This window comes from Panthera onca, chromosome C2 (assembly GCF_046562875.1).
Source record: "Panthera onca isolate mPanOnc1 chromosome C2, mPanOnc1 haplotype 2, whole genome shotgun sequence".
In the NCBI taxonomy this organism is placed as follows: Eukaryota; Metazoa; Chordata; class Mammalia; order Carnivora; family Felidae; genus Panthera; species Panthera onca.
This window is the reverse complement of record NC_138347.1, coordinates 141,679,823-141,704,819: the sequence shown is the minus strand read 5'-3', so window position 1 is coordinate 141,704,819 and position 24,997 is coordinate 141,679,823. Positions and strand designations below refer to the sequence as shown.

The window sequence follows — 24,997 nt, the reverse complement described above, 5'->3', positions numbered from 1 at the left end:
GTTAACTAAAAAGTACTCACCTATTTGTTGTGAAAAAAGAAGATAACAGTTTCTCAAAGATTGATAATTATGATTTTTTTTTTTTTTACAAAGTGATGCTAATAACGTTTATAATCCACCTGGAGTCTATTAAAACAGAAGAAGCCTTGGGCACAGGTCAAGTATGTGGATACCCTATGGGACAGGCTTTGAAGAAGCTGAGAGAATAAATTTCCTATTCCAAATTATCTCCTTGGAAACCCTACCACTGCAGAGTCTCTGCCACTGTGGAATCAGGACTTAGCTCAAAAGTTACTATTCCAAAATGCAAATGTCCCTCTGACTTCTGAAGGGCTCATTACTTGGAAACGAAATGGAATCAGGCACAAACACCTTTTTCCTTGTATTAAAAAAAATTTTTTTTAATGTTTTATTTTTGAGAGACAGAGAGAGACAGCATGAGTGGGGAAGGAGCAGAGAGAGAGAGAGGGAGACACAGAATCCAAAGCAGGCTCCAGGACCCGAGCTGTCAGCACAGAGCCCGACGCAGGACTCGAACCCACAAACTGTGAGATCATGACCTGAGCCGAAGTTGGACGCCTAACTGACTGAGCCACCCAGGCGCCCCTGAGCACCCCATTAATGGGACACTTGAAAGACAAGGATACTGATGTAGGTAAGATATTTGTTTCAAGTAAATGCAACTGAATTAGCACAATGAGAAGTCTCCTTTCTTCTAGTTTAGTTAATTCCATGAGCTACCATTTAACGCACTCATTCACACAACAAACATTTAGTGAACGTTTACTATGTGCCAAGCACCGAGCAGCGAGGTGATCGGGGTGAGCATTCCCCCTGAATAAAGATGAAGAAAACATTTTGGATAATCCATGACCCAGAATTTAAAACTATTAATATGCTCCCCAGTCTCTCTGTCCTAAACCCTGAAATAAATATATTTCTGCTAAAATAAAGAATATTAAGTATTCTGAATACTTAACAGTGAAAACTTCATTCTATTAGCTGTGGAACTTGTCTTTTCTAGTGAGCATTTCCCATGTCAATATATTTGTTTCTCCATCAAAATTTTAAAGGTCTGCTTTTTATTTTCATTCTCTACTTTAATCAATCACCTCTTATTACGGAGGAAGTTTGCCTTCAGTTTCTTTGTTTTTTAATTAAACAAATCTGTGCTAATACCTATTTCCCCAAGCACACTAAAACATTTACTTCTTGCAAATAAATTCACAGGAGCAAAAATGCGAAGCCGTCAGTATGAATATTTTAAGGCCCTTGTCATTTCCTGTAAAATTATTCCATAGAAAGGATATATCAATTTTCATTCTCGCCATCAAGGCTGCACGAGTCTTCTTTTCTCTATACAGCCTGAATAACAATGGGATCATTCTTTCAAATCTTTGCCTACTTGTAAGTAAGAAATAAAGTCTTACTTTGCATCTCACTTTCAAATTTGCATTAGTACAATTATTTTTTTCATATTTTGTTCATTTATTTTTAGTGAGAAAATAATGTATCTGGTGGAATCCTAATAGTCAAAGGGTTTCTTTATTTTATTTTATTTTTTAAATTTACATCCAAATTACTTAGCATATAGGGCAACGATGATTTCAGGAGTAGATTCCTCAGTGCCCCTTACCCATTTAGCCCATCCCCCCTTCCCACACCCCACTCCAGTAGCCCTCTGTTTGTCCTCCATATTTATGAGTCTCTTCTGTTTAGTACAATTACTCTTAAGACTCAAATTTAAAAAAAAAAACATTTTCACTGTCCATTTGCCTTTTTTTCAGAATGGGACTTTTTCGTTTAAGGATACTGCCATCAAGCAATGGATAGAGTGATAGCTTATCTTTTTAAGGTGCATTTAACACCTACAAAAATAAACATATGTGCATGTGGGTAGAAAACATATCACTAAATATTTGACAGTTAGAACTCTATCACCTCTGTTGCGTGAACTCCTGTGCTGCTTCTCGGTCCTATCCACTCCTCTATTTTGCTTAACCTCTAGAAGGTATCTATTACCTTGGATTTGTTCTTTATTATTGCCTTGACTTCTTAATGTACAGTTTTGTTACATATATCTTCCAAAAATTGTTTCTCTTGTATTTATAAAAATGTTAACGTCCTGTTGCCAAAAATTGTGTTTAACTCAACACTGTGTTTCTGTGATCTATGCATGTTGATGCCTGTAGCTTCACTTTCTGCGAGGCACACGATTGAATTTAATGACAATGTCACCGCTTAGTTTTTGCATTTGTTCATAAATATTTGGTGGGTATCTAATTTTTTTTTTTTTACAATTTCCCAACAGCACTACCATGAATTTTTTCAACATAAATCATGGCATTCATATTTTTAAAAAAATTTTTAACGTTTATTTATTATTGAGAGACAGAGAGACAGAGCAGGAGCACGGGAGGGGCAGAGAGAGGAGGAGACACAGAATCCAAAGCAGGCTCCAGGCTCCCAGCTGTCAGCACAGAGCCTGACACGGGGCTTGAATTCACAAACCACGAGATCATGACCTTGGCCGAAGTTGGACGCTCCACTGACTGAGCCACCCAGGCGCCCCGAACCCTGGTATTCATATTAAAGAGCTTCTCTAGGATAGTTACCGAGAAGACAAATGGCTTGATCATAAGAAATCTGCATATTTCAATTTTACAGGATAATGTGAGCCATTTCCAAGATGACGATAGTAATTTAGCCTCTCACGGCAATATATCTCAGAGTGTCCGTTGACTGACGTTCTCTCCAACATTTGGTTCTGTCACCACACTTACTTCATGTAACTTTCATGGATAGAACATGGCATCCAATGTGGTCCTGAATTGGATTTCCTTAATGATTGGTCTTTTTCTTCCGATTTGTACAAGTTTGTTACACATTTTGTCTTTGCCCGCTGTGTCAGGCCTTGTCTTTTTCTGTTAGTCCAAAGTACTTCTTTGTTTGCCCGACCCGGGACACATCTCTCTGCTCTCTGTCCTCAAAGCAGAGATCGAGAAATCGTGGCCAGTACTAAAGAAGATGCCAGCCTTTGCATCAGTAGGTGTATACTTGACCCGTTAGGGATTCAGAACTGAACAAAATATTATCGATAGTGCTACATGCATCCTTTGCTTTATTCTGACCTTGGTTCTGGAATAAGATTTTTTTGTGGAAAAAGAAAGAAATCCCAAAATTGCCTACAGGTCAGAGCAAGAGTCAAGGGTGGTGCGAATCTCACCTCACGTTTCGAAGATTTCCATCAGAACTCATGGAAATCCCTAATCCCTGTTTTGGAAAATATTCCTTTACGCCATTCTGATAAAAGAGGTTTACTAAGTATGCTGAAGGCTGGCTTTCTTGCTTTCTTTTTAAGCATATGGTCATCATTAAAGTGCTATTCACTTTATGAAAGGTCAAGATAAGCTTTTTTTCTTTAAGTATGTTTTTTTGGATTGGCCAACTTCATAACCATTACGCGATTAATATGAGAGTAGCTTGGTATTAGAAGCAAAAACCACAATGCCTGAGAAATGTACACTATTAAACACAGCACTAAAATTCAGCCAAGCATTATTAGATGGTTTCTGAAGAAAAAGTAACCGGAAGTGCCCATAGGCTCTGGGAAGACAGGAAAGTTCAGCTCTTACCTAAGGTCCCTGACTCTGAGGAGAGCTCATCTGTCAAAGATAACCTCAGATACACACATATTTCTTGGATGTAGTCTCTTGGTGATAAATACAAAATTATTCAGCAGGCCATGGTTACTCGGGCAAAAGAGTCCTTTCCAATACCCAAGTGCAAGATCACCTTCTAGAGGATTCTGGTTTAAAGGGAAATCTTGGCAGGGTACAAACTCTGTAAAGTGAAATCTTCCATATGCCTGATATGGACTTCTAAGAAATATGGAAAAATGTGTGTGTGTGTGTGTGTGTGAACAACCTTTACGTTTTGGAAACGGTTGTGAGAATGTCAGCCCCATGACGGAAAAGGTTTTTGCTTATGACTGGACAGCTTCTGACCGCAGACACTAACAATGACTGCTATTTCTAGGGTTTGCATTGTTACACCACAGTTACAAATACTTAAGCACTGTTAGTGGCCGAGCGCTAGATTGAGTTTACAAGCATCAACTGATGGAGGTCTCATCACAACCCTGTTCTCGGGTGAACAGGATGAACATTTCCTAATGAGTATGCGTCTCTCAGACTGTAAGCTCCCCAAGGCTAAGGGCAGTATCTGAGTAGTACCTCTCATCGGTGCTACATTTTGCCACTCTCCCCAAAATAATAGCCACATAATTTACTGCTGTCATTGGTGCCCACAGGGTCCCAGATAATCACTGTTCGTCTTCCCCAAACTCCCTAGAAGTTTTATTTTATCCAAACTTCTGTACACCTATGGGTATTTGGCAAAATATCTCAGCCCCAAATTAAAAATATGCACGCTCATCGGTAAGGAGTCATCTTCACCAGTAAAATGGCTTGTGGAGATTTTAACACGCATTAAAAAAAAAATAACTGTATAGATGCAGATTTTCAGATTATCAAATTTATCTTATTATACAAGGTGACTCACCCACTTCGCCGAAGGCAAAGGGAACCAGGGCAGGATTTAGTGAGGCCCAGGATCTTTAAATTTATACGTGGTACAAGCTTGGGTGGCTTCCAAAATATTTTAAAAGGGTTTTGGCCGGAAGTAACTAAAAAAATCCCAGATGTAGAGAACTAAGGGGGGTAGATATAAAGACCAGGCCACCGACAGAACTAACGATATGACAAAACTACTCGTAAGTATAAAATCAAGGAGCACAGGGTTGAAGAAAGAGTGCCAGAGGTTGCTGGGTGAGCCAACAGCATGATATTTGAGACAATAAACAACGAATAATTAGAATCATATCACTGCCACTGATAATCTCTCAGTGACGGGACTTGAAATGTGAATTTGTAACGTGAATGCTTCTTCTGGAGAGTCCCACAGGCTCCAATATATAACGGTGACGAGTAGGTAGAGTCATGAGGCAGGGGGTTTAAAATTAAGAACAAAATAGATATTAAAGAAGACATGGAAAGGTCAAGAAAGGGGGTGGGAATTTAGGATCCAAGGATAGGACCCAAATAAAACCAGAGGATTAGAGATACACTCATTAAAAAAAAAAAATTAGTGTTTATTTCTTTTTGAGAGAGAGAGAGAGAGAGAGAGAGAGAGAGAGAATGAATGCATGCATGCTGGGGAGGGACAGAGAGAGAGGGAGACCCAGAATCTAAAGCAGGCTCCAGGCTCTGAGCTGTTCAGCAGAGAGCCCAGCGCAGGGCTCGAACTCATGCCGTGAGATCACGACCTAAGCCGAATTCAGATGCTTCACGGATTGAGCCACCCAGGTGCCCCAAGAGAGGCACCTGTTTTTAAAAAAAAAAATATGATCACTGTGATTCATGACCATGGACGTGGAGCCACCAGAATCAAGGAAGGCTGGCTATAAAGGAAAACAAAAACAAAAACTTGCCTGAAATAGAATTAGTCTAAGCCAAAGCAACCACATAATTCAGAAAAAGAGTTATTGTGAGCATAGAATGATGAGAAAATAGCTAAATAACTCGATACTTTCAGAGGAGGGAGAGATCAAAAGCATAGTTTTTCCTTCTTCGGTGACAGGAAGGTGTAGTTCCAAATTAGAAGCCTTATTAGTTTCCTAGGACAACTAATAACGAAGGACCACAAACAGCCCTGGATACTAAAAGTACCCCCAAATTAAGGTGCAGGCAGGCTTGCTTCTGAAGGCTGTGAGAAAAAATCTGTTCCATGACACCCTGCTAGTTTCTGCTCATTTGCTGGCAATCGTTCACATTCTTTGTCTTCCGGAAGCCTAACACGAACCTTCACACGGCGCTCTCTCCCTATCTCCCTTTTTGTATCCAGATTTCCTCCCTTCATAAGAACATAGTTGTACTGGATTAGGACCCACCCTAACGACTTCATCTTAACTCGATCATCTGAGAAGACTCTGTTTTTTAAAGTAAATTTATATTCATGGATACTGAGGGTTAAGACTTCAACATCTTTTGGGATATGCCATTCAATCTATAACAGTTCCAAGCATTTGTCCTGATAAATCCTAAGATGAGGTGCATAGGAGGTAGCATTTTGGTTTTTTTTGTTCAAGTATAATTAATACCGTGTTACATTAGTTTCAGGTATACAATATAATGATTCAAAAATTCTATATGTTTCTATATGCCCATCACAGTAAGTGTATCCTTAATCCCGTTCACCTATTTCATCCACCACCATATCTTTTCTCTCTAGCAACCACAAGTTTGTTCTCTATATTTAAGTCTGTCTGTGGTCTCCTTTTTTCTTTGTTTGCTTAAGTTCCACATAGGAGCGAAATCATAATTGTCTTTCTGACAGATTTATTTCACTTAGTATTATACCCTCTAAATCAATCCATGTTGTTGAAATGGCAAAATTTAATTCTTTTTTATACTTTAATAATATTCCTGTGTCTATACACACCCTGTATCTTTATTCGTTCATCTGTAGATGGACCTTTGGGTTGCTTCTATATCTTGGCCATAGTAAATAATGTTGCAATAAACACAGGGGTGCACATACCTTTCCACATTAGTGTTTTCATTTTCTTTGGGTAAATACTCACTAGTGAAATCACTGGGTCATATGGTAATTCTACGTTTAATTTTTTAAGGAACCTCCATAGTGTTTCCACAGTGGCTGTACCAGTTTGCATTCCCACCAACAGTGCACAAGGGTTCCTTTTTCTCCCCATCTTTGCCAACACTTGTTATTTCTTGTGTTTTTTATTTTAGCCATTCTGAAAGGTATAGGGTGCCAGTTCACTGTTATTTTGATTTGCATTTTCCCAATGGTTAGGGATGTTGAGCATCTTTTGGAGGTAGAGAATCTGACCTGACACACAAGAACCATTTACTTGGATAAATTTACCCAGCGAACCATCAGAGACACTCTAAGGTGCCTACTCCAAATATCTAACACGTATGTGTTAAATAAAGATTGGAAGAGTAAATTCATGAATAAAGATACATTTCATTCCCTTTTGTACACCTTGGAGACACTGTTTACCCATCAAGAAATAGAGGCAAGTGCTAGATGGCTCTTTGCTAACCCCACATGCCTTCCAAGATGGGAAACTTCAAACACTTTCCGACTGTCCATCGTTCTTCCGCATATGGCTTTCCCCAGGGCCATGCCCATTGGCCCATGCCTGGCATAACCATCGGATTTGGTTTTACAAACTTTTTCCTGTCCACGTCCCTTACCAACTTCCTCTCAGTGGCTAGAACGTTTACGTTCAAAGCAGTTTAGTTGACCCTGTTTATTTTTCACTCATTCATTCATGTATGCATCCATCCATCCACTCATTCCAGTAATCTTCAAGATGTAATGCTTCTTTTAATAACATGTTTTATAACATCTGCTTTACTATTTCCAAATGAAAGCCATAGATAATATAGCCCACCCACACATATAATTTCCAAGAAATCAATATATGGCCCTGACTGCAATATCAAGGATGAATTCAAAGTAATTTATAATAAAATAATAGCTATTTCAAAGTATAAATGTCCAGGCATAAAGAAGTGGTAACATGCTTGCCTCAACATGCAGAATTAAAGTGATTATTTTACCTACAAATGCAGACTGATAAAAACGTGGTGTGAGTAAGTCTATTAATGAAGAATACCCTGTCGTCAGGACAATCATGTCGACATGATTACCTGAAATAGTAAATAACTCAGAGAAACATTCCTTTTTAATTTTTTTAGGGGTGCCTGGGTGGCTCAGTTGGTTGGGCGACTGACTTCGGCTGAGGTCATGATCTCACAGTTTGTGAGTTCGAGCCCTGCATTGGGATCTGTGCTGACAGCTCAGAGCCTGAAGCCTGCTTCCGATTCTGTGTCTCCCCCTCTCTCTACCCCTCCCCTGCTCATGCTCTGTGTCTCTCAATAATAAATAAATATTAAAAAAAAGAAAAAAATTCAAGTTTATTTATCTATTTATCTATTTATTTATAGAGCACGCCTAAGTGGGGAGGAGCAGAGAGAGAAGGAGAGACAGGGAATCCCAAGCACACTCCACACTGTCAGTGCAGAGCCTGATCCGGGGCTCAAACTCACGAACCACGAGATCATGACCTGAGCTGAAGTCAGAAGCTTAACCGACTGAGCCACCCAGGCGCCCTTAGAAACGTCCCAAACAGAAAAAAAGAGCAGCCTACTCTCCATCTGCACAGCAGTTATAGCTCTAAATAATTTACAGTATAACAAATTCATGTAATCGTTTGCATTTATATGTAAAAATGAGTTATGGCTAAGTTCAGTTAAACATAATTTATCTGGGAGGGAGGGTTCTTAACATGAACGTCTGGTGGGACGGTGGGAAGTCAATGAGGGTATGAGGTAATTCTTTACTTTTTGCAACTACTGTGCACAGTGCCCGACATCCAGCCTCGTAGCCCCTGCCCCCTAAATGCCTACGGTGCTGCCAATCATCGTGACATCCAAAAGGACATCCACAAATTGTCGAAATCTCCCATCAGCAAGAACTATTGATTTGGTCATTCTGTGAACCTTAAATGAGATGCCACTGTGTGCCAGGCATCAGGTTAACACGGGAGTAGAGGGGGGAAAGCTAGGAAAACAACTAAAGATAGCAGAAACGGGACGCGTATAGTAAATCAACATATGCACAGCAGGTACGTGGGTGGGAGGGGTTGTTACAAGCTTTACGAAATCTAACACCTTACAGAGCAGAGAACAGAGTTTTAGATCTAAGTGGTTTTAGGTGATTATGATTTCCCCATAGCAGTGCAAGATCTTTAAAGACAGATACAGTGTTTTAAAAACCTTTGCATTGCCTCAACGTCTGCATCTAACACGGATGGGTGAGAAGAAGAGATTGGTCAGAGCCAGAATTCAAACCCGGTCCCATCATTTTTGTCTGAGCAACCTTAGGAAATTTGGTTAGCTCAGTCTTTGTTTCACTATTTCTCTTTTCCAGGTGGTAGACAGAGGTAATGCATGTAGCACACTACGTGAGTGGCAGCTCTTTTATTTATTAATTTATTTTTAATTAAAGAAAAATTATTTTTGAGAGAGCCAGAGCCAGAGAGAGTATGAGCAGGGAAGGGGCAGAGAGAGGGAGAGAGGAAATCCCAAGCAGGTTCCATGCTGTCAACGGGGAGCCCGACATGTGTCTCGATCTCACGGACCATGAGATCGTCATCCGGGCCCAAGTCAAAAGTCAGACACTTAACTGACTGAGTCACCCAGGTGCCCCACCCCCCATTAAAAAAAATTTTTTTAAAGTTTATATATTTATTTTTGACAGCGCACATGAGAAGAGGAGGGGCAGAGAGAAGAAGACAGAGGTGACAGTTCTTTTCAATCTTATTCTCATGGCAAAGTAAAAAAGTAAGAGTGCTGATGGCACCACGGGCCAGTGGTTGGTCTGGTGGCCTTGAGTTCTGGGAGGTGGCCTGGAGATCACATTACAGGGTTAGAGTCTCTCTCTTTCTCTTGTCTGTCTAGTTTCCTCCTTCCTTCTCTCCTCTCTTCCTTCCTTCCCATACAACCCTCCTCCCCCTTCTCTCTCTCTCTCCCATTTAAATGACCAAAACACCATTCAAATGTTGGTGGGAGTCAAAATAGAAAAACCGAGAAACAAAGACAGAGGAAGGGGGCTGTCTCACCGTGATGACACAGAATAAATCACCAGAGCTTCTGTGACACTGCTGGGCGACACCTTGTGAAGATGGCCCAGGGGGCAGCCATCTGGTGCTAATTCTACCTGTCCTCATGTTAGTCTACCTGTATGGAGTTTAATTTCCTATCACTCAAGGTTATATGGACAAGTTTTCCATCAGTAGGACCAAAATAGCTCATCTGAAATGTACAGGAGCTATAGATTGATGAATTCATCAAGACAAATTTGGAACACATGGAAAGTCTCGTATCTCATAGCCAACTCAGAGCTATTATGGTGATTCCAATTTTCATAGGCTCAATTTTCCTAAGATCAAAAATGCTCTTTTAAAATGTCTCTGTTTAACTATCTAATAAACAGAATATCTAAAGAAATCTAATATTACGTCTAAACCATTAATCTCTCCCTTTTCTCCATTTTTGGTCTTTTTTTGGGTATATATTCTTTCAAACATGCTCTCCTTAGGAATAATCATTGGCAAGAATAAGTCAGCGGAAAATCCATTCCTGTTTTTATGATCGCCTCTGTGGACTGAGAGCCTATTTCTATTCAAGAACGCACTTCCCGAGTTGAGACTCTCCTTTGGGCATTGTAGTTAATTTGATGAAATTGAACAATAATCTTTTTGTTTCTAATTCATGTTCACATATTCCTGATCCCTTTGGGGTAAAGTTCAACAAACAGAATGAACCCAGCTCCTCATTAGAACTATTCAAAGGATTACATGTTGGACTCGACCAGAGTCTGGGGAAATTGTAAAGACATCAAGAAGAAGACACAAAGATTCCTCTATTATTGGGGAAGAGAGGCATCGCATTCAAGTAATCAATACCTGTCCAGTCTTGAGGAATACACTCTTACCTATGACATATGTGGCTGTAGGCCTAAGACCGCTAAAAGTGTTTAATCATGCCCAAAACATAAACTATTTCTAAAATATTCAGGTGAAAGCCTTGGACCTCCCTAAGCCTCAGAAATTTAGAGATACTCACTGACCAAAGGCAGAGGAAATGAGCAAAATTGTTATACTCTGTTTACTCAAATTCCTAGCAAGTTTCTTTTACTTTATCTTATTTTTATCTGGCCTAGAAAAAGATTTAGAATGCATGTATGTGGACCATACTATTGTATTTGGCATTCCCTAAACACTAACAATTTACTAAGCCCCAGACATGTTGAAACTGGAGATGATTTCTGTCCAGCAGGGTCCTTGTGTATGTTTAAGGACAAGAGGAATTAACTCGGTTTTAGTTACCATCAATCTGCCTGTATTTAATATCATGGTTTCTCTTTAAGAAAAGATACAGAAATAATACTAACTTTATGCCCCATCATTGTGAACTCTGAGACTCAGTCTGTCTCTCCAAAAGGCTGCGAGTTTTTAAAGTAAATACCCTATTTTCCCTATTTTGTGATTTTGACAGGAGAGCGCTTTCTGAAGAAGCAGGGAAAAGAGCTCCCATTTTAAGATTCTGGAGTTAAACTGAGAGTCTCTGAAGCCAAAACTGTTAATAATATTTTCCAGCTTACAACAACCTATAAAAAAGCACATGTGTGGCAATAAAACAGAACAAGCAACCATGAAAGGAACATAAAGAGAGACAGACGGACAGTTGTCCAATTTTCACAGAGAGCTCTGGAACATTAAATTTTGAGTGTTCCCTGGCATAGTATATCAGGCTTTCTTCCTGTTGGGAGTCATGCTTGCCTGGCGGTGACAGGCTCTGTGTCTGTAGGACAGAGCCGAGCAGAGGCATCCACAGTGACTTCCTGACAATGGGATCCACCCTCGGTTCCTATGTTGGTGAAAAATGACAGCTGCTTCCACAGTAATGGGTAGAACTAAAGAGGTTGTGAAGTCCTTTAAATGTCCTTCGTCTCCAAAAGCTCCCTGAAGCATCATGGAAAAGAGATACCCGTGGTGGAGTTGTGGGAGGTTAAGTTGGCCTTGTTACCCAACATAGTGGGAAGGACATTCGCGCAGGGACCCCCGGGATTTGGGGGCTTGGAATCTGGTGCCAACATTAACGAGCTGTATTGGCTTTTTACTTTTTCGAAGCCTCCCAGTCTTCATCTGCAAAATGGAACTGCTGCTAATGGCTCGGCAGAGATCTCAGGAGGCGATTAAAAAAGATTAAGGGGCACCTGGGTGACTCAGTTGGTTAAGCGTCCGACTCTTGGTTTTGGCTCAGGTCACGATCTCATGGCTTGTGAGTTTGAGTCCCGTGTAGGGCTCTGCACGGCTGGGATGCTCTCTCTCCCTCTCTCTCTCTCTCTCTGTCCTTCCCCTACTGCCACTCTCTCCCTCTCAAAATAAGTAAACTTGGGGGAAAAAAAAGATTAGGAATGATATACATTCAGTGCTCAGTGGATTATACACAGGGTGCTCAATACATGGTAATGGTAGTTTTTATTACTTACCTGAACTCTCTTTTCTAAAATGTCTGGTTTCTAACCTCACGGGGACTTCAAAATGTAAAAAATTTATGCCAGAATACAAAGGCAAGAACATGCATGCATAGGAGATTTTTTAAGTTCACTTCTCTTTTGCACATATTTATTGTCATTTAGGTCAGAAAGTTCTGGAGAGCAGAATTTCTAAAAAGTGGCCACATCTTTCCCTCAGAATTATGAGCGGTCACAAATGGTCATACCAATGGCCAGGTACTCCTGCTGCAGAACTGGGTCCAAAATTGGCACAAATCAAGAAAAGATGGGCTGTTTGGTTGTAAAGGGCACGAGGACCAGGAGAACACTGGAGTTGTAATATACAGAATCCACACCTGCCAGAGCTGAAAAGGCTTTGGAGATGATCTGAATTCACCCCTTTATAGATCAACTTTTCTTTCCAATTCACACCCTACCATTGTCCTTAAACGACTTGAATATTATTACTATAAAGGACATAAATAAACGTTATTTACATGAAATCACATTACAGTAAATTACATTACAATAACATTAATTACGTTACCATAATTGTAATTACAATAATGTAACAAAAAGTTATAATGTAACAAAAAGTTACATTACATTATAATAAACATCATAAAGACTTTAAATAAACATAGTTCAGAGTTGATGAAAGAAAAATCCACAGAGGCTAAATGACCGTAAATGAGACGGTAGGTCAAGGACATGTCAGTAGGTGGGAAGGGGAACGTGCATCCTATAGGAAGGAAGAGGTTAATGTGCAGAGTTCAGGTTCTGGCCTAGGAGAACAGGCCGACCAGAGAATCAGAACTGAATGGTGGGAGGTGTCAGAATGGGTATAATACCAGTAGCTGCTATGGAAATTGTTCTCACTAGATCTTGAAGTAGAAGGTTCTTGAGCCTTTTTAATTACAAGGTGCTGAAAGAACCCTGTCACCGGGGCAGGGAAATTTATTCTTTCTGGCTGAGCTGCAGAATCTAGAGGTGTATAGGTTATGAAAGAAACATCGGCAAATCCCACGGCTCAATGACAGGATCCTCTTTATGGAGTCATTCCCCAACACGCATTCCAGATTAGCTGGCTTTTTCACCCAAGTATGTGTTTTGCTAGTTATTGAGACTTTCTAGAATTCAGCTACCTCCCTAAGTAACCTCAATACGTGAATAAAACTTAGCGTTTAATTTTAGCCAAGAGAAAGTCTGCCTTTAGCTTTTAAGACCTTACCCTTGTTCCCAGTCTTTCTAAACCCCAGGCTGTAACGAAGACGAAGACAACTCTCTATACAAGGGCCGACTAACAGACCGCACATCAACAGTGGCTTCTATTAGTGATTTCATCTGAGTGGCTTTCATGTGCTTTGTCTGTAGCAAGAAATCATAAAGTAAGACATTAGCTACCAAGTTAGCCCATTTTGATGTTTCCAGCCTGAACTCTCAGTACCTCGCCCTTTTTCTGCCACTCCCCCAGCCACTTTGCAATGTACAAGTTACTCGCATCCTCTCCCCAAGGCCCTCAGAAAAACATTGTAATTATTTACACCCTCCCCCTTTTCTGAACTGCAAAACTGCTGTTTATTTGTGGGCTACCTGGGATCTAACATTGTAGCATGAAAGCAGCCATAGACAATATGTAAACAAACGAATGGGGCTGTGTCCCAATAAAACTTTATTTATAAAAACAGATGGCAGGCTGGATTTGGCCCACAGGCTGTAGTTTGCCAAGCACTGCTCTATAGAATTCTTAGACTTAAAAATATCTGCAAGCAGATGGGTGAGGGATTTGTATATTGAAAGTGTGCTCAAGTGTTCATGGATGCTAATTCAGCATAAAGATCTTACTATCCTCTGTATTTCCCTTAAAATAAGTACCTAAAGAAACCCAAAGATGCTGGGACCTCGGGGCTACGGCTGTCTAAGGGTTTGCCAACTGCAAGATTAGATCACTCAGGACGGGGATAATACTGTCTTAACTCCTTAGCTAAATCTACAAAATATACTTGTGATCTGAGGAAAGAAATACATTAGAATGTGCTATCCATCAGACTGCCTGAGCTATGGAATTAGGTACAGACACTCCTGGGTGAAATTTTAATAGCTTTAACAATCATTTAGTCAGACTCCTTCATGCGTTAGAGGAATATAACTTCATTTGATCATTTGCATGTTGGATGAACAGGGTTTGAACTGGCACTTGGGGTCAGCAAGAGATTTTGAATACAGGCATTTTTTCTATTTCTCCTGACAGTGAAGAAACTACTTTGGCTATATCTATTTTCCATTTGAACTTGAGAAGCATGGGAGAATGTTATTAAGCAACTGAGAAGCCTGTATTGGTCCCACATTCTGGCCACAACACAGAAAGGAAGACTTATCGTCAGGTCATTCCAGGAAGGAAAACCAGTCAGTATGCACCAGGCATGATAATACTGTGAGTGCAATCAACATCCGTGGAGTAAAATTCTGTCCATGCATCTAGCTATCTACCCAAACATCCAGACCATCTGAATATCTAAACTATTTTTGAAGGTACTGGACCATTTGCTGAGAATCCCCGGTTAGGTGGAATAAGCTACCTGCTCCCAGGGAGCTAAAAATGTAGCAGAAGGAAGAAGTGAAGGCACAAAGACCACAAAACCACAACAATGAAGGCAATACTTCAAGAGTAACTTTCAAGTAACAAGCCAGTATCTGGAGGAACTCATTAAAGAACAGCAAGATGTGAAATAATCACCAGGTAGAGCTCTCAAGAGCTCCTGTTGAGCTACGAAAGAACCTGGAGAAGGTGCTACGGTGCCATGATGCAGCCCACTGGAATAAATGTGCTTTTTCACCTCCAGGTACTCAACTGCCCAACCTACTTCTCAATAGGTTGGGCAAGAGCTCATTGGCAAGACCTCACGACAGCTTGTCCTTAAACAGGCAGAACATTCAAAACAAAACAAAACAACCAAATCACATAATATGGATGCTTTCTATAACTAAGTCATCAGTCTTGAAGAATTCTAACTCTACTTTTATTTTATAGTACTTTCTACCCAACATTCTAGAGAAGATCAGAGGTAAGATGCAGCTTAATACAGAATCAAAAGTGGATGAAGACACTCAAAAAAGCTTATGTGATATGAATTAAATAATTAAAGATACTGTCTGTACCCAGGAAAAGAGCTAGAGATTCAAGGAGACCTCACAGTCAAAACTTATGTTAAATTCAGGATTATCATTCATGATTTTTACAGTATCATCTTCTAATTCACTGTTCAGTTTTTAGCAAGTGGCCAACTTCTTCAAGAACGTTGGTCATAGCCGCCGATTCCTTTTTGTTTACATTTTATATAAGAAAGCAAAATACAACATAGCTCTGAACAGACCAAATTCGAAACCGCACCATGTATCAAGATTCAAATTGTATTTCTGCAGCAGAACTAAAAGTATAATTCCAGAGCGAGAGAAACCAAAACCCAACAAAATGAGAACTCACCTTGGATATGAAGCATCCTGTTTTCTCACATCCATTAAGCCCAGCAGCCAAGATAAAAAAAAAAAAAAAAAAAAAAAATAGCAAGATGCAGTGGTACTTACTTGCAGGTGATGGGGTGCTGCACCCACTTGGCGGAGGGTGACCATGAAGGCCATGGAGGGGAGGCAGGGAAAGTCCCCCGATGACCGGTGGAAAGAGTAACGGGTAGGGTGCGGCTGGATAGTGAGTCATGTGTCCATTCACTGCCGGGACAGGACATGCGTGGCTACTGGTGGTCATGTTTCAGGCCTCACAGGATGAAAAGTGTTCTGGGGTGGGCACACATCACTCCAGGTCTTGAACCAAAGTGAGGGAGGTCAATTCAGGGCAAGGGTTGAGGGTGAGCTGTCTTCTGGGGCAAAGGCAAAACAGTTCAATGTATGACCACCTTGCACTTTAAAGATCCAGAACTGCTAACTCTGTAAGGAAAAAAAAACAAAACAAAAATATATATATATATATATATAAATTTTACAAGTCAAAAATATTTTCTTCTTTATCGAGTTATGTGAAAAATCTCAGATGTTAAGCTAGGTCTTCTAGTTCCCAGTTGTTCCCCTATATTTACTACCTTTATTCTCTTAAAGTCTTATATCCTGATATAGAATAAAACAAATCTACAATTTCAAAGTAGCCCTGACTGTCCAATATTAAATAGCAACGTCCCCCCACACCCAATCTTTCCCTATCTCCCTCACATTGCTTAAGTTTTCTCCATGGCACTTAAGTTTTTACGCGAGTGTTTTTGTCCGTCTCTCCCATTACAATGAACTCACCAGGAGGGCAGGGTTTTTTGGTTTTATCACATGCTATGTTACAAGCTCCTCAAAGGATACCAGACAGGCTAGAGACACTCACTAAATATTCACCGAGTGAATGAATATTTTTTCTTGCTTCTTTTAGAGAAGTTGATTGTGCAATCATGTCCTAATCTAGGTGCTTCGAAGATGTTAAATATTTTATATGAACAAACTTGGGATTGAAACCTAGCCCCCTGGAATGACATAGCTCCAAAAGGTAAATATAATCGTAGGAGAAAACCATACCCTAATGAAAGGTGAGTAAGAGATACAGCGAAAGACCAGCAAAATTTTTTCTATCTTTTCTTGTTGTCAACAGTATGCACCTTCCTTGTAAGAGCACCATCCATTGATCCGTGTGACTGCTTTCTCTGTTTAATCATCCACCCATCAATAAAATCCTAACTTACTATTATATGCCAGGTGCTGATGTAGGCACTAGTGATATACTTCCACTAGTGTGGAAGAAGGCTAATGTGGCTCCTGCCATCACGGAGTGTCTAGTTTTAACAGCTCCTAATTGAGATCGGGTCGTTAAGGAGGGTTCAGTTGTCCTGCGCCTACAAAGAACTCGCAAGCAATGATCGGCACCACCTAGGACTGCTCGAGACTGGGGACAGAAGAAGCCTGGAACAGATGCTAGGGTGGGCTGACTGTAGACGTCACAGGTTCATTTTGGCCCCGATGACCAACATTCAGTAAAAGCCCCAAACTCTGGACTCCACTGAGGGAAGCACTGAAAAGTAAACCCATGTGACACAAAACAAGAACGGTATCTCAAGGCCTGCCAAGAGTAAGTGTCAGGAGCATGATTCCAGAATCGGACCACCTAGGTTCAAATCATGGCCCTACCCCATGAACAATTATCCGACTTCTCAATATGGCAGCTTTGAGTGTAAAATGGGGGTAATAATGGAATTTACCTCAGTGGGCTGTTGGGAGGCTGCCATGAGGAAATGAGGTTAATACCATGAGAAGAGTGCCCGGGGCAGAGTAAACAGTAGGTAACAATTTGCTATTAACATATGTGTTGTCCCACCAAATGATAGGCTTACGAGAACAAGCTTACTGGGATAGATAAGAGGCTCTGGGGTCGGGGAGGGTAGGGAATCACATCACAGTTGCCTGAGGAAGATATCAGGACTCCAAATTTTGTCATGGAAGAAAAGGTAGGATCCGGGTAAAGTTGAGAACAAAGACTCATTAAGGCTTACCGATTTCTCAGTTTGTGCAATCAGCCAGTTTGATTACAAACCTCACAATTTTCTAATCCGAATAACTTCCATTTGTTTACCACGTGTCAGGCCCTTCGCTTATGAGCCCCAAGCTCTAGCTCTTACGCCATAGCCTAAGAGGCAGTTATTATCCTAATTTTCCAGGTGAGAAAATTACGTCTCCGTGAGTTTAAATGACTTAGCCGCAATGTCCTAGAGTCAGCCTGTGGCTAGGTCAGAATTTGAACCTAGATCTGGAAGGTTCTACCATCTCTGCTTTACCCTCCACCGTGCTGTGTGCTTATGTCACTGAGTGCCTGAAGGTGTCCTGGTTGTACCCTACAGAGGAAAACGTCCACAGGCCGTCCTGATGTGAGTGGCTGTCCTCACTTAGATGACATTCTCCCCAGGGCCTTGAGTCCCTGGCCTATTAATATTAAAAATGAGCATCATCAACAGTGAGACCATATGCTCCCAGGTTCCCCAGGAGTCCGCTGAACCTTACAAAAGAGACTATAGTCCCCGTTGGCTTCTGTGACACACTTAACCCCCAAAGTGGTGCCCCTCCCAAAATATCGATGTCCTTTTCACACTTTAAAACCACAACTTGTTTCTCTGATGAAAATAAAGTAAATGGACTATGAGAGGTGAATGTTTTTCTGAGCTTTCTCTTCTAAAAATCATGCACCATCTAATATACTTAACATCGTGATTTCGTAGTTTGTAGCAAATTAATTAGAAAATAAACAATGCCGTTTAGTATTTGCTGCATTTCCACTCAATTTGATTTTTAAATCACACACACAAAGCCCAGCATTGTTAAAAATGGTCTTTTCTATCTCCATTAGATAAACTACCTCATTAACTGGTGGAGCTGACAGTTCAGCAAACCCACCCCCGCAGGGCACAATTCTTAGATTTTTAAAGCTGTTTGTTTGTTTTTACCAACCAGGGACTACTTCTACTCTCAATAATCCTTCATTTCTCTTTGCTTTCAAACACTGCCGATCGGCATCCTGCCTGCCTGATTGAAAAGTCTGGTATCATGCCTAGGATCTTTAAGAAAATAAAAAACAAAAAAAGAAAAAGGAAACAAAACTACTTATACTGGTAATAGGGCAAAAGGAAAAAAAAATCAGTGTTTTGGGAAAATCCTGTCATGTTGCTGGAAGACTGAACAGTCGCTGGGTCTATGTTCACATATGTGACTGATTAAGGCTATTCCTGGAAGCAGAGAATTTCCTTTGTTTCAGGCTTTTTGAGAAAAAAAAAAAAGAGATGTCTCATGATATTAGCAGTGCTTTCCCCCCCCCGCCCCCCCCCAATCTATGCCTGATTTGATTTTGGGCTCATTCAGGGTTCCTTCCTTCACAGCCTGAAGCAAAGCAAACGGGAGCTGAATAGAAGAGAGTGGAAGGAAGTAGGGACTCCCATCAGGAGTATCTACAACTTTGGAGATTCCCTGGGCATCAGTTTCCTCCTCTGTGAAAGGGGTTAAGGGGAGAGGAACAGGTTTTATGTCAAGTTTCTCGGGCTGTGCTGTCCAGAAAACAAGTGTTTTATGAGATATTAAATGAAAATACTGAAAATATTTTTTTTTTAATTTTTTTTCAACGTTTTTTTATTTATTTTTGGGACAGAGAGAGACAGAGCATGAACGGGGGAGGGGCAGAGAGAGAGGGAGACACAGAATCGGAAACAGGCTCCAGGCTCCGAGCCATCAGCCCAGAGCCTGACGCGGGGCTCGAACTCACGGACCGCGAGATCGTGACCTGGCTGAAGTCGGACGCTTAACCGACTGCGCCACCCAGGCGCCCCGGTAAGAGGATATAAACTAAAAAGGGGGTGCCTGGGTGGCTGAGGCGGTTAAGCCTCCGACTTTGGCTCAGGTCACGATCTCCCAGTTCGTGAGTTTGAGCCCCATGCCCCTTGTTGGGCTCTGTGCTGACAGCTCAGAGCCTGGAGTCCTGTTCTGGATCCTGTGTCTCTCTCTCTCTCTCTCTGCCCCTCCCCCCTCGGCCCCACCCCCACCCCCACTCTCAAAAATAAACACACAAAAAGTTTTTTTAAATGAAAAAAAAAAAAGAGGAAATAAAACAACTTTATATAACTGCATGCATAGTTGATATTGTCATACGATAATCTATCTGCCTTTGATAAACAGCAGAATGACAGGAGGTAGTGTGACAGGTCCACACACTAGCTGTTGGAGGAAACGTGCCCATGCAGTGGCAGCGATCTTGCGAACTGCTAACATCTATGCCCACATCCACGAGATATTATTTTAATAAGACATAGTATATTTTGTCCACTTTAATTTGTTAATGGTTTTAATCCATTAAAAGTTTTTAAAGTACATTTTAATCATTTCTTGGCACACTTAATTTACCAGAGGTTGTTTCTGTATTTATTTCAGCTTAAAGTTGCAGGCAGGTTTCTAAGCTGATCCCTCCCAAGACTTAAAATTTGTTTTATAAACATGATACTTACATATGATTTTTTTTTTTTTTAAAACAGTTCCCTTTAAACCAGTGGTTCTCAAAGCAGGGTCCCTGAACCAGCTGTATCAACAGCACCTGTAAACTTATTAGAAACACAGATTCTGTGTTCGCACAGGATCTACTGAATCAGAGTCTCAGGTGGGTGCAGAAATCTGCATTCTAACAAGCTCTCCGGATGATGTTGATGCAGCCGACATTTGAGCAACACTGCCCTAGACATTCGGTTGGCAAATTTCTTCTGAAAAGGGCCAGAAAGTAAATAATTGAGATTTCAGGCCATCCAGTCTTTGTCACAAATACTCAACTCTGCTTTTGTACCAACTTCTTGTGAGACAAAAGCAACCACATGCAATCGATAAATGAGTGGATGTCGCTGTAATCCAATAAAATAGGCAGCCTGCTGAACCCGGCCCATGGACCATAGCTGGCTGACCCCAGCTTTAGATTAATAAAGAAAAACAGCAGCCCACTGTTTAACTCCCATCCCTACAAGCAACTACTCGAAACTATGCTAGTTCGGTTTTTTCCTGTTACTTGTATTTCTAGATAATGGGCTTAAACTATTTTTTTCATAATTATGTAAGATTTCCTTTACTATCTACTGGTTTCTACTATAAATAGGATTTAAATCTCACAGGCTATTGCTCACCCATGCAAAACCCTCTTTTCTCTCTTACTCCCAACATAATTTCATCACAATGAAAACAATGGAAATCAATTACATTATTTTACCTAATTATGACTAGGTAAATATTGTTACAGCTGAGCCACAGGACATACTACATTTACAGGTCTTATAAGATTTTTTGTTTTTCCTGGAGTTAATAATTGCCTTGTTTATATAATTGGATTAATTTCCATCTACGAATAATTCTTCCCCACTCCCTGACAATTCTGTCAGACATGTCATATGATATCCTAGTTCCATAACTGGAGACATTCCTCTTGCTCCAGGGCTGATTGGCAGCTTTCCTGGTCTCATGCATAGATGTCAGATCAGGACTTTCTATTATCGCGTCTCTTTTTTCTTTTTTCCTGGAACCTGTTTCCTGGATCTCATGTCCTTCTCTTTCTTGGTTTACTTCTTCATCTGATGGTTTTTTCCCTAAGATTCTCCCAAGAGATGGTGTGTGGGAAGTAAATTTTTTGAGGCTTTGCATGTTTTGAAATATTTTTATGCTATACCTCACACTTATTTGATAGTTTAGGTAGGTATGAAATTGTGAATTGAAAATAACTCTTTTTTTAGTTTATTTGAGAGAGAGAGAGACAGAGAGTGCACGCATGTGTGAGTGGGGGAGAGGTAGAGAGAGAGAATCTAAGCAGGCTCCATGCCCGGTTCTGAGCTCCAAGTGTGGCGTGGTCCCGTGACCCTAGGATCATGACCTGAAATCAAGAGTCAGACACTTAATTGACTGAGCCACCCAGGTGCCCCCGTTTTTTCTTTTTCTTCTTTATACATTCTGGGTTTTGTTCTCAATAGCTTATCTTAAAAAGAATGTTTTACTCTGCTTTCCACATTGACTTTTCCTCCCACTTTGTCTGTTGTTTTGTTTTAATACAACATGCATTTCTCAACTGTATTTTCTGTCCATATCTAGGCCAACCCATTTATATCTAAAAGGAAGAACATACTGCAAGCTCTATTTTCATGGTCAAACCTTGTCAGATGGGTGAGTTTCATGAAAGAGTACTGTAAGTGGGACATTTCTTTGGGAGACTCCTCAAACGTTAGATTTACGGGCTTTTTACTTGGGGCTTGAAAAGTAGAATAAGCTATCCCAAAATATGACTGTAGGGGTTCAGGACATGCCCCCCAACATAGGATTTGGTATATTGGTTATTTTGAGTTGTAAGCACTTGAAAAACAGTAAAAGTAGGGATAGGATTTTTCTGAACTCCCTTATGTGCCTAAATACACATCCTCCAGAAGGAATACAATTATCATAAATACCCTCCATTGGGAGTTTAATCAACCAGCAACAATGGATTCTTGTCACAGGAGAGGAAACTACAAGCCAATAGCACACCCAAACTTTGTCACAAACTATCAGACCTCCAGTCTATTCTCAGGCCCATTCATCTTCCTTGAAAATTACTTAACTCTTTTGTAACATGCTACATCCTCCTCCTTCCCCTACCAAGATGACATTTAATTCTGAATTCTAAGCCATCTCATGGAGTTACTCATTTTTTTCTGGATATCTCCCATGTATACCTGAGGTATACATGCTAATAAACTTTTGTTGCTTTTCCCTTCTTCATCTTTTACTTCAGGGGTCACAGTCAAGAACTCAGAAGGTAGAGGGCAAATGATTTTTCCTCCCCCACAGTTTGAGTAAACGCACTAAGAAATTCTCTCAGATTCTACCTAGAATGGAGAAACAAGAAAATGTCTTACTGAAAAAAGACTTCTAGCAGGGGAATGTAACAGTGAGGCTCAGGCTGCTGGTGGGGTTACTATGAAATATGTAGTCTCTCACTTCTTCTTCCTGCATTCAGTCTAACACTACCGCCCCACTCTATATTTATGCCTGGTGTCCAGAACCCTAACTTCTCTACTTTAATTTCTTCAAGGAGTAGACTTATCTTTCCTCCCGGGGTTGGATTACACTAATCACCAGGATGTAACAGGTGGAGGAGTGAATTTAACTACTACTCCTTGTTCAGAACTCCAACCAATCTTACTATCTCAATCATCACTTCTATCTTTCTGGACATCTGGTGTTTCTACTTTCTGGGACCGTCCAAAATCCTACAGCTTATCTCCTTGCTTTTTCTCTGTGTCTCCTTCAGGCACTCAGCATTCTGCTCTCTGCACTTGGCTAATTTACTCATTACTGCCCATCTACTACTTTTTGTCTTCAAAAAAAGATACTGTAATTTATTGTCTGCAATTATCATCTCTCATGCTCTTGTTAATTTTATGGTTTCTACATTTTACGTCCCGTCCTATCATTCTAGTGAAGATTTAAGAGGGAATAGGAGAAAATACATATTGTTAATCCATCATATTTCACTAGAATTTCACTAAATTTTATATTAAATACATAAATATATATTTCAATAAATAAATAGATATTAAATATATATTTCATGAAATCTTTTACTGAAGTATAATTAACATACAATGTTATATTAGTTTCAGGGTACAACATATTGATTTGACAATTCTATACTCGTGCTCACCATGATAAATGTAGTTACCATCTCTTACCACACAACAGTATTACAATCTTGACTATATTCCCTATGATGTACTTTTCACCCCTGTGACTTAAATAAACAAAAATATTATTTTTGAGAGAGAGGGAAAGCGTGAATGGGGGAAGGGCACAGGAGAGGGGGGGAAGAGAGAATCTCAATTAGGCTTCCACACTGTCAGCGTGGAGCCCGATGTGGAGCTTGAACCCATGAACTGTGAGATCATGACCAGAGCCAAAGTCAGACACTTAACCAAAGCAGCCAGCCCAGGCACCCTTTATTTCCTTTTATATTTCATTTTTTTTTAAGTTTATTTATTTATTTTTGCCCCCCCCCCCCCATGCCCCTCACCCCTCTAGCAATCACCAGTTTGTTCTCTGTATTTAAGGGTTGGTTTTTCGCTTGGTCTCAATTTGAAACTGAACAACAAAAAAGTGAGGTCTGACTTGCCATAATGGACATGCCAGAGGGCTGTGTCAAATGCCTTTTGCTAATAAATACATAAAATAAAGACGGGATTTGACCTCTCCTACCCACGCACCTACAGGCATACTGGCTGGAAGTGCCATTTAATGCATTGATGACTGGATATATGCTTTCTAAAAGACTCCAAGTTGGGGAGAGGGTACTTACTCAGAGTCTACCTTGAGACACAGGAGCCAAACACTTTCACCTGGTGAGAAGTGTTCATTTTACACCAGGCTGCCTTCAAGTATAATCCAAGTGACAGGGCAGAAAAGATTTTTGTCGAAAACACTGTATTCATTTCCTCCCACTAAAATTAAGTGGCACCATGGCTGATGTGGGTAACATAAAAAACAAGCAACAGGGAACAAAAGATAGATTTTTAAATTTCTCGCGGTGAAGCACAGAAAACTGTTCTGTATTTCTTCAGCTCGTTTAGAATTTGTTGTGGGGGAAATTTTTGCTTCAACAGACACTACGTGCATATTGCCCCTTCTTCCAGTTTGTTTTAGCTCAAACCTCCCTCTTTATTTAAGGCATTAGTTCCAGGTAATGCTACTTAACATTTCTCAAATGCATTCAGCCAAATGCCTGTTTTCAGCAAAAAATGCCAAACTCAGCACAAATTCTGGCAGTTTCTTTTGCCGCCGTTCCCGATAGAAACATGGCTGTAAAGAAGTCAGTGTTACATGTCTGGTAGTTTTTCAGCCTTTCTTATATCCACCATCCTCTTCATAAATGTTACTGGTAAAATTAGCTTCAGCTTAAGCCAAGGGGATGCCCCAACGAGTAACTTGAATTTGGCCAAAAAGAGAAATGTCTTACCGCTCTTCAATTTAGAAATGAAAGAGAAGAGAGTCATTTAGAGAGAATGATGCCATCAAAGAGTCCCTCAGACCACCAAGTGAGCAAAGTGAAAGCTGACTCACTCTACTGCTTTAGGAGGAGGAGGTCATTTGGCATATCGAAGACATATTTTTAAAAGCGTACACAAAATGTCCCTGCGTTCCTTTTTGGACCATTTTTTATAAGGTTCCATCTGCTGAAGAAACACCAAGTGAAAATATGACTCAGAAAATGATGAGGAAATACATAGTATATTAGAAAGCATAAAACTCCTTAAGATTTTAATTT

At 40.4% G+C, this 24,997-nt stretch overlaps 1 protein-coding gene across 3 annotated transcripts in view; it reads right to left on the bottom strand.

The window, feature by feature from the left end:
• RARB (retinoic acid receptor beta) overlaps positions 1-24,997 on the bottom strand; it is a 672,606-nt gene that overhangs the window by 387,811 nt on the left and 259,798 nt on the right. For all 3 annotated transcript variants that reach the window (XR_009612006.3, XM_060638522.3, XM_060638523.3), the window contains one exon: positions 15,742-16,098. Coding sequence is in view for 2 of the 3 variants with exons in the window: in XM_060638522.3 (XP_060494505.1) it covers positions 15,742-15,919 (178 nt within the window). In the remaining variant the exon portion in view is untranslated. The remainder of the gene's footprint in view (positions 1-15,741; positions 16,099-24,997) is intronic.